Source organism: Globicephala melas, chromosome 3 (assembly GCF_963455315.2).
Source record: "Globicephala melas chromosome 3, mGloMel1.2, whole genome shotgun sequence".
NCBI classification, from domain to species: Eukaryota; Metazoa; Chordata; class Mammalia; order Artiodactyla; family Delphinidae; genus Globicephala; species Globicephala melas.
The window spans coordinates 40,300,816-40,310,829 of record NC_083316.1 but is presented as its reverse complement, the minus strand read 5'-3'; the positions used below and the strand labels follow the sequence as shown (position 1 = coordinate 40,310,829).

Genomic DNA, 10,014 nt, shown 5'->3' with positions numbered 1-10,014 from the left:
ATCCTCACTCTTCTACTGAGTCTTGAATGTGTTCTGAAGCACAGTGAGTGCATAAGATAAACACAGTGAAATACGTTAAGTCGTAAAATTCAAATTCCAAAGTAAATAGCTTTATTTTCAAAATGATTTTAATTGTATTCAGTAATGTGGTATTTAAAGAGGGGTTTACAATTAAATAATAACTTTTCTGTTTGATTCTTATACTTTAATAGGAGAAAAGCTCTTAACTAGTTTGTTGATTACTGCTCCAATTTGATCTTTTGCTTCTCAAAAATCAAACGAATTGTGAAACTTCATATACAAACATGCATATTCATTTTTATATTTTTGGTGGAGAGAAAAAAGACAAAACCCAGTTTATCAAAAAAGCAAATATACTTAACAAAGATTTATACATTATGTGTGAAGGAAACTATCCTAGACAATTTGTCTTTAAAAAAATAATACAATTTAACATAGTTGTGCAATATATACATTCACATTTTGACTTTATCTGCCAAAATAAATCAGGTACGAATGAAACCATTTTTTAATATTTACATAATGGCTACATTTTCATTCTTTAAGGTTCAAAGAAATAGTTAATATTTTTGTTTCAAACTTTACCCCCATGTATACCTTTTACCTCTAGAGGTCTAGTCTTTCGAATTGATTGAAATGAGTATGCGTTAATGAGGGCATAGTCCTAAGAGCTGTGTCTATAATTATTTACTGTGTGCAAATTGTATTCATGATGGACCAGGGAGCTCAGTTTGAGGAATCCTGTTTAATGCTTTCTGCTTAATGATGTCTTAATTTATGGGACTGTCATATTACATTATAGCTGTATATCAGAATAGACTATAAAATTATACCTTCTATAATAACTTGTAGTATAATCACTTGTGTGATTATGATAAAATGGTTTTAGTTTTTTCACATTTAATAACTTTTACTATTTTATAAAAATAGCACAGCCAGCTAGGAATCTGTCCAGTTCTCATTTTGCTGCTAAAATGGACAATGCACAAATTCAAATCTCAATGCAATTTTTTCACAGGCTGTTTCTACTTTAGTATTTTGTAAGGCTTGTGTGGCAGCCATGCATGAAGCAACTCAATTCTTATCACATTCTATACATATTGTCTATACACCATTTATGAAATGGAAACTTTGAAAGATGACATCTTTTAAGCCCCATATTCTACTTACTTTTAAAATAAAAGTATGGCTGAATAGGAATACAGAGCTTTTTTTCTCAATTTTTTAATTTCTTGGATGAATACTCAACCTTTGCTTAAAAGTGCTTGAGAAATACTCCTCACTAGAGCCTCTGCCTCAAATCTGTGATCTGGTAACAGAAGTTGTATATTTAGGCCACTTGCTTAGTGCAGTGGTTCTCAGTCGGGGTGCTTTTGCCTTCCAGGAGGCGTTAGCCAATGTCTGGGGACACTTTTTGATCACCACGATGAGGGGGAGAGGGAGCGTCTGGTATTCGTAGGTAGAGGCCATAGCCAGAGGCCAGAGATGTTGCTGAACGTCCCACAATGCACAGGTCAGGCCCCCCGCAAGAAAGAATTACCTGGCTCCAAATGTCAGTAGTGCCCAGGCTGAGAAACCCTGCCCCAGTGTGATCAATGGTGCAGAGACAAATGGCTAATTTTTTAGTTTATAGTAATCCAACTCCTTCGTGGAAACAGTGCCGTCAAGGCGGCTCATCCAAGGCAAGGCTTGCCAGAGCTCGCAAGCTCCCTGTGAGTATGTGACCTCAGATTAGGGTTTATCATCTAAGGAAGGGGAGGCAGAGTAAAATAAAAGGATGACTTCCAATGTTCTCAGTATATTACATTAAAAAACTAGTAAATATATACAGCAGTTACCCAGTTTATTAAATAGTCTTTATCAACTTAATGACCAGTTTCCCCTCCACTCTTTTTTTAAAACAATTTTTCTTGGAATGAAACAGTGTTTGAATCAAGCTGTTAAAAGAATTGGGCTCTAGCACATGTAACTAGAGAATACCATGCTGTTTTTGCTGTAAACCCCTGATGTTTTATTTCTAATTGTGTTTTTTCCCCCCTTTGTCAGATGCAAAATAAATTCTGTAATTGTGCAGACAGCCCTGCACTGCCATCACAGGCACCCATGGGCAAAATACCTGTTTTCCTCCAAATTCTTTTCAGTGTCAGATTCTTGGAGGATTGTCTATTTGTGTTATAAGAAACCCAGATAGTAGGTTTTTAAAGTTAAAAGCGTCGCTACTGAGCTCCGCCCCAGTCTCCCCATTTTATAACAAGGACACTGAAGTTTACAGAGGCTAAGTGACTTGTCTGAAGCTTTAGGTATGTACTTTTTGACATAACTGCCCTTTTTCTCCCAGTCCCTCCTAGAGGATAGGTGGGCTCAGAAGTAAAGGTGCAGAAGGAGAGATGGGTGGTGGTCCTCACAGTGGCCCATTTACATCATAGGACCGGGATGCTTGTAAAATACAGGTCACCAGGCTTCATCCCGATCTGATGACTAAATAAGACTCTGAGGAATTGGGGCGTGAGACTCTACCAGGTGAGCAAACTCCCAGGTCCTTCTGGAAGTGTAAGTTCTCCAGAAACAGACAAGCACAGCAGGTGCACATGCTGATTTGGTGGTTTCTAATGTCTCCTTGTAACTTCTTGCAAATTCCTGAGATGTTTATACTTTGCCTTGTTTACCCTGCCTGAAATCTCAACAATTAGAAATTCACTTGGGCTTTTCTTGCATATTTAGCAATAAATGAAAATAGCTCCCTGAAGTTAAGGGGATTATACAGTAATTCACGCAAGTGTGGAAGTGAAACAGATGACTTCCTTCTCACACCTGGAGAAGAGCAGCTGCCCTGGGAGTGGGAGATTTGGACAAGGAGGGTGGAAAACTCCGGACTCCTGGAGAGGAAGGTGGGCAGCAGCAGGCATCGAGAATATGGGGGCATCAGGAGGTGGGAGGGGTTCATTGTGGAAGGAGGAAGGATTCCAAAGAAATTACTCATCTTTCAAAAATTCACAAGGTCCCCCCGCAGCCCGTCAGGGTCAGCCAGTTAGTTATGCATCCTAAAGGAGAAAAATTTCCTCCTTCTTCCAGGCGGGGCCTCCAGCAGACAAGATTCTACCATAAATGATGTTACAGAGTTTAAACCAAGGTTTGTGCTTTGGCCTCTAAGTCCTTTAGGCCCCTAACCCTCCCCCAGTGAAATGGAGATTTCCTCTGCAGGAGGCCCCTACCAGTCATCAAGCATGTTTTGATAAGTACATCATCTCAAGAAAGGGACTCTAAGGAAGCAGCTGTGGGCTGACAACAGCAAATTTTACCTAGTGTATCAACAAAATTATCACTGAAAATATCCTCTGTGGCAACTTTGAATAAGCAGCATTAAGTTGAAGACCTGTGGGGTTTTTTTTGCCCATCAGCATCAATATATCCAAGCTAATTATATACCTATACCGAGTACTTCCACTTCTGTTGTTTAAAAACAATCATTTTAAATGACTGGGCTTTTCCCCAAAAAATATTCTGAGAAAGGTTATATTTTTCTTTAAGAGTTCTCCTGTTAGGAAGCATTTCATGTAAACTCTGGACCAGCCAACGTAAAGATCACTTTCCCCCCAACATAAAATAGTCTTTTACCCTTTATACTCCTGCCCTCCCAAATCCCTCACAGTTTCTTTCCAAACTGACCTGCAGTTCTAGTTTACCTATTACATTATTAAGTTACACTGGGATTTTTAAGAAACCCATTCATGCGAATAGTAAACCCTGGCTGTGATGCTGCCCCTTCCCACTGCAGTGGGAACTGCTGGGTGATTCAGCTGTTGAGTTCTGTGGTCTCATCAATTTCATCTGGATTTTTGGTCATTTTTTCATATTTTCTTTTGAAGAATCCAAGCTGTAAGATGATGATGTAAAAACATTACCACTTCTGGCTTATTTTGAATGGACCCAGACTCTCCCCTCCTTGCACCTCTGGGAATCGTGGGGAGCTGGATAGGTCAGTGTGCAGAGTATTGACCTGGCATCAGCCCTTCAGTGAGGAGATTAATACCCAGAGTTGAAATGAATTGCATAAAGTTAAATTTTTCAGGGTCTGCTTACTTGCAGGTGAACAAAACATTCAGTGTCTGGATGAAAGAAGGTTGGAGAAAAGGGACCAAGACCAAGGAGATAAAATCCTTACTGATTGTTTTCAAGAACATGAGTGAGAATTTGCAAATAAACTTGCATTTCCTTTTTTCTTATGATAGACGAGGAGGTACCATATAAAACAGGTTTGCTCTGTGATAAGGAAATTCAAGACAGATGTCTTCAGGACCCCTGTATCTTTTAAATATGAAACATTTCTTACCTTCCATAAAACTGCAACCAGAGCTAATAACAAAAGGATTCCAGCAATTGCACTTCCTACTATAACTCCGGTTGGTACTTCAGCTTTCTCGTGGGGTTTCATTATGGTAATGGGAATCTGTAAGTGTATATACAAAACAATTGCGTTAATTTTAGCACTGAAAAAAAGTGAGATGGTCAAATCCTCTAATTTTATAAGTGACGGTCTGGAAAGGGGATGTGACTTCCTCACGATCACATTCCTCAGTTAAATATTGTACAGTACAATCTCGAGAGAAAACGCTCCTGCAAATACAGGCAAGGCATGCAAGTCTTCCCATTTCCTTCCTTTAACTGCACTGCATCAGTATTTAGTGGATATGTCATCTCTGACAGTCTCAGATGCTTTAATCACTTATGAAACTTGGAACTTTAGTTTCTGGCATCCAGCCTCATCATCAAGTGAAAGCATTTGGAACCCAGTCTTGGGGAGGCGAGTCAAAAAATTAGCAACACAAATCCCTTGTGATTAAACAGTAACAACAACAACTACTTTGAATTGGGCTCCTAAAATGTTGATTTACTTGATATGGATTGTTAACAAGTAGAAGTAATGTCTCAGGGCTCAAGGTGACCTTTTCAGTGATAAATTGCCCTTGAGGTTACACATGATTCTTAACGTCCACTTCCTGGCAGTCTTTGTGGCTTTGTAATAGCACGGCTGCCGTAAGAGTTCTAACAATAAAACTGTATATTCTTTTTTTGTTGTTTTAATTGGGGAAAGAATCACAACCATTTTTAAAGAGTTAATTTTGGAGCCAAACAAGGGGAGAAAACCTAATTTATTTACTTGATTTAACACTGAATTACAGTGGCAGATAAGCTGCTTTTCACCACAGAATTTATGAGTTGGGCTAAACTTGAGTCTGGCCTTTTGGTGACTATATTTCTTCTCATTTGGATTTTTAAGAGCTAAACTAAGGCTTTATAAATTTAGGAATAAAATAACTAGACTCATGTAGTTCACTGCTTAGTGGCAGTCATATCCTTACTTCTCTCTATTCTAGAACTTCCTAATCCAGGCTCCATGGATCTTTAGGGAACTATGAGTACATGATTTTTGTATCGGCTTTTTAAGTGGGCTTGGAATTCAAATAAATTTAAGAATCACTTGTCTACCTATAGGGATAGGTCAATTTATTATTTGGATTCCAAAATATAATTTTAAAATTTATTTATTTGGATTCAAAAAATATTTTTATAGACACAAGTAATAGTTGGCCTCGGGCTTCCCTGGTGGTGCAGTGGTTGAGAGTCCGCCTGCCGATGCAGGGGACACGGGTTTGTGCCCCAGTCCAGGAAGATCCCACATGCCGCGGAGCAGCTGGGCCCGTGAGCCATGGCCGCTGAGCCTGCGCGTCCGGAGCCTGTGCTCCGCAATGGGAGAGGCCACAACAGTGAGAGGCCCACATAGCGCAAAAAAAAAAAAAAAAAAAAAAAAAAAAGTTGGCCTCTATTACTTATCAATATTGCTCAGAGAAAACCATGAAAAGAAAAATCTCCCAAAAGGTTCACTGAAATTGTTAACTTGAATTTTTAATTAATGCATTTATTTAATACTGCTTTCTAAAAAAACCCAGATTTCAGCAGAGGTCCAGGTATTGTCTGAACACTACATTTTTCTGAAATGAACTTTTAAAATATCTATAGTACTTCCCCCCTCCCGAGGCTTAGTTCATAGCACTCTGAATTTGAAGGCCACGTTTCCTTTGGCTCCGTTTCTGATTTTCCGCACCCCAGCCTCTGAAGAGAAGGTGCGGGCCTTCGCTGATGGTCCTAAACCAGAAGCAGAGCAGCATCCTCTGTGTGGCATCATTTTTGCTGGGGCAATAGCGGGACAGCAGGGCTGTGAGCTCCACTCTCAGGCATCGAGAGAGGTCCAGAGTTCACAAGGCCATTGGCTTTTTAGCCAAGTCCATAGACTGCAGCAGTGGACTAGTGGCCTGGGGCCAGCTGCCAAGCTGTCCTCGGGGCGGAGCCTTGAACTGGCTTCCAATTCCTAACAAAAGCGTTGGGAGGAAGATGCCCAGGGCTCTGCCAGCAGATTAGCTGAGCATGGAAATCCTGCTATATCTAAATATGGCATATTCTAACCAGAGTTCCAGTGCAAAGGAAGGTTGTCCCGTGCCAGCTCTTGGAACAGTGAGCCTTTGTTTTCTGTGAACGTACATTTCTTTGCCAAACGCTTTTTTTTTTAAAATCAAGAGAAGCATTTATAGTTTTCTAGACTGAAGATCTAATGAATGAATGGATGTTTCACAGTGTCAGTGTCTAGTTTTAAGGAGTACTGCTAAAAACAAGAAAAAGCCCTCTAATAAATGCCTTATTTATTAAGCACACTTAAGCACTTTCAAAAATGCTCTAAAATACTATGTATGATTCAAAGGAGCATAACTTAGATTTCATGGCCGAGGATGTAAACTGCTTTGTATAAGCATGAGCAGAAAGGAGGAGCCATGGTGCTGGTTGACGCCTGGAGCAGGGAGGAGGGAGCCACAGCAAGATGAGGCCCCTTGTGCCTCCTGTCAGATCATCACTTCTGATCCAGCTTTGCCAGCGTGGGCACGAGGGGGAGGGCAAGTACACCAGGGGCCTTTTTTGAGTAGCAAACAAACACCCTTATCAAAAGCTCAGCATGATAAACATTAGCCTTTCAGAGTTTCAGTAAGATACTTCTATATACATGTAGATGCGAACGTGACCGTTGTAAATGGTCAGAAATGGAATGCCCGTCAGAGACTCCAGCGCCCACAGGTAGGGATGTGATGCACTCACCGTGACGGTGTTTTCTTCGATCGCATATATCTGAGGGTTATAGGTGTCGATTTCTGCTGCTGCCGTCAGCTGTACTGTCTGAAAAGTCGACTGGAACATAAGAAGAATAAAGAGTATATTTTATCCTAGCAGAAGTTAATGTATAAAACTTGGCATGTTCCTTATTTATGTTCTTGTGGAAAGTGACAAGAGCAAATGCCAACTCTGAAGACTCAAGCATCTGCGTGTACTTAAATCGCCGATATGCTGGGACCCCATGTGGGAACTTAAACCGTGCGGGTGACTGGGCCCTGCCGTAGCTAATTAAACGAAGTCTCTTCTTTTCCAATTTGGATTCATTTCCTTTTCTTCTCTGATTGCTGTGGCTAAAACTTCCAAAACTACGTTGAATAAGAGTGGTGAGAGTGGGCAACCTTGTCTTGTTCCTGATCTTAGTGGAAATGGTTTCAGTTTTTCACCACTGAGGATGATGTTGGCTGTGGGTTTGTCATATATGGCCTTTATTATGTTGAGGAAAGTTCCCTCTGTGTCTACTTTCTGCAGGGTTTTTATCATAAGTAGGTGTTGAATTTTGTCAAAAGCTTTCTGGCCTAACCCTAAATGTAAGGCCAGAAACTATCAAACTCTTAGAGGAAAACATAGGCAGAACAATCTATGACATAAATCACAGCAAGATCCTTTTTGACCCATCTCCTAGAGAAATGGAAATAAAAACCAAAATAAACAAATGGGACCTAATGAAACTTAAAAGCTTTTGCACAGCAAAGGAAACCATAAACAGAACCAAAAGACAACCCTAGAATGGGAGAGAAAATATTTGCAAATGAAGCAACCGACAAAGGATTAATCTCCAAAATTTACAAGCAGCTCATGCAGCTCAATAACAAAAAAACAAACAACCCAATCCAAAAATGGCCAGAAGACCTAAATAGACATTTCTCCAAAGAAGATATACAGATTGCCAACAGACACATGAAAGGATGCTCAACATCACTAACGTTAGAGAAATGCAAATCAAAACTACAATGAGATATCATCTCACACCAGTCAGAATGGCCATCATCAAAAAATCTAGAAACAATAAATGCTGGAGAGGGTGTGGAGAAAAGGGAACACTCTTGCACTGCTGGTGGGAATGTCAATTGGTACAGCCACTATGGAGAACAGTATAGCGGTTCCTTAAAAAACTACAAATAGAACTACCATATGACCCAGCAATCCCACTACTGGGCATATACCCTGAGAAAACCATAATTCAAAAAGAGTCATGTACCAAAATGTTCATTGCAGCTCTATTTACAATAGCTAGGAGATGGAAGCAACCTAAGTGTCCATCATCGGATGAATGGATAAAGAAGATGTGGCACATATATACAATGGAATATTACTCAGTCATAAAAAGGAATGAAATTGAGTTATTTGTAGTGAGGTGGATGGACCTAGAGTCTGTCATACAGAGGGAAGTAAGTGAGAAAGAGAAAGACAAATACCGTATGCTAACACATATATATGGAATCTAAGAAAAAAATGTCATGAAGAACCTAGGAGTAAGACGGGAATAAAGAGACAGACCTACTAGAGAATGGACTTGAAGATAAGGGGGGGGGGAAGCGTAAGCGGTGACAAAGCAAGAGAGTGGCATGGACATATATACACCACCAAACGTAAAATAGATAGCTAGTGGGAAGCAGCTGCATAGCAAAGGGAGATCAGCTCAGTGCTTTGTGACCATCTAGAGGGGTGGGATAGGGAGGGTGGGAGGGAGGGAGACGCAAGAGGGAAGAGATATGGGAACATATGTATATGTATAACTGATTCACTTTGTTATAAAGCAGAAACTAACACACCATTATAAAGCAATTATACTCCAATAAAGATGTTTTAAAAAAAAAGTCTCTGGGGGGTGGGGTTTAGATACCAGCTGGTTAAAGCGTCTCTCCCAGTAACTCTAACTTGTAAACGGGGGTGAAAAACAAGGGTTTAGAAACGAAGTTTTTAATTGGGAAAGATCATAGTTTAGGTTTTTAAAAACAACGAAGTTTGTGACATGAGAGAAAATTGAAAACTTGGTGTTTTTAAATATTTACCTGAATCACAAAACAATGTGAAATCAGATTCAAAAGGAAGAGAATTTCTCTTCTGGGTACACATGTGTAAAATAATACTGTTTAAAGGCCATGCATGTCAGTGGCAGACATCCTAAACCTTGTGTCCGTGCTAGATAACATGAGTAACAATTTCAGCTTTCCTAATCTAAGCATTTTTATAAAAAATACTGGATTGGGGGCAGGCATATAGGAAGGACATACATTTTATGCTGATGTTATTAGTAACCTCCAAAAATGAAATAATTTTACATGCATTCCTGAATCTAGTTACAGAAAAATAATCTTTTTTTCAGTGGATACATTACTGATGTGTATATTGTTTTCTCTATAATCAAGTATTGGGACTGACACTACTTAGAGATGGAATACAATGCCCAGATCTGAGAACTGCCTTCACATGATCTGGCTACTAGGATTTAGTTTTTGTGGTTACTAGGGCACATAATTCAATACACTCCATGAGGTAATTTGCTAAACTATATCTAGGAGCCAGAAAGAGAGAATGCATATCCAAAAAGTGAGCAATTTATTTCCTTTCCACTGGCTCAGTCTCTGATTAGCCTTAATTTTCTCAAGATGGAAGATTGCAGTAGAAGTTAACCCTGATCACTGGTGTCTCAAACATACATTATTTGGGGAACATTAGGAGTATTGATGATGGTTTAAATTTAAAAAGGAGTAACAGTTAAGTGAATGTTCTTACTTAATAGTCCCTGCAGACTAGAGATGAAAGAATTTCCTT

The 10,014-nt window shown here is 39.6% G+C and overlaps 1 protein-coding gene across 1 annotated transcript in view; it reads right to left on the bottom strand.

Annotated features, from left to right (window-relative positions):
- Positions 1-3,814: 3,814 nt before the first annotated feature.
- The window catches only part of ITGA2 (integrin subunit alpha 2), a 109,708-nt gene continuing 103,508 nt past the window's right edge, over positions 3,815-10,014 (bottom strand). Inside the window, exons 29-31 of the mRNA XM_030881962.2 lie at positions 7,165-7,254; positions 4,352-4,468; positions 3,815-3,895 (exon numbers count right to left, since the gene is read on the bottom strand). Of these exons, the coding sequence (XP_030737822.2) occupies positions 3,815-3,895; positions 4,352-4,468; positions 7,165-7,254 (288 nt within the window). The remainder of the gene's footprint in view (positions 3,896-4,351; positions 4,469-7,164; positions 7,255-10,014) is intronic.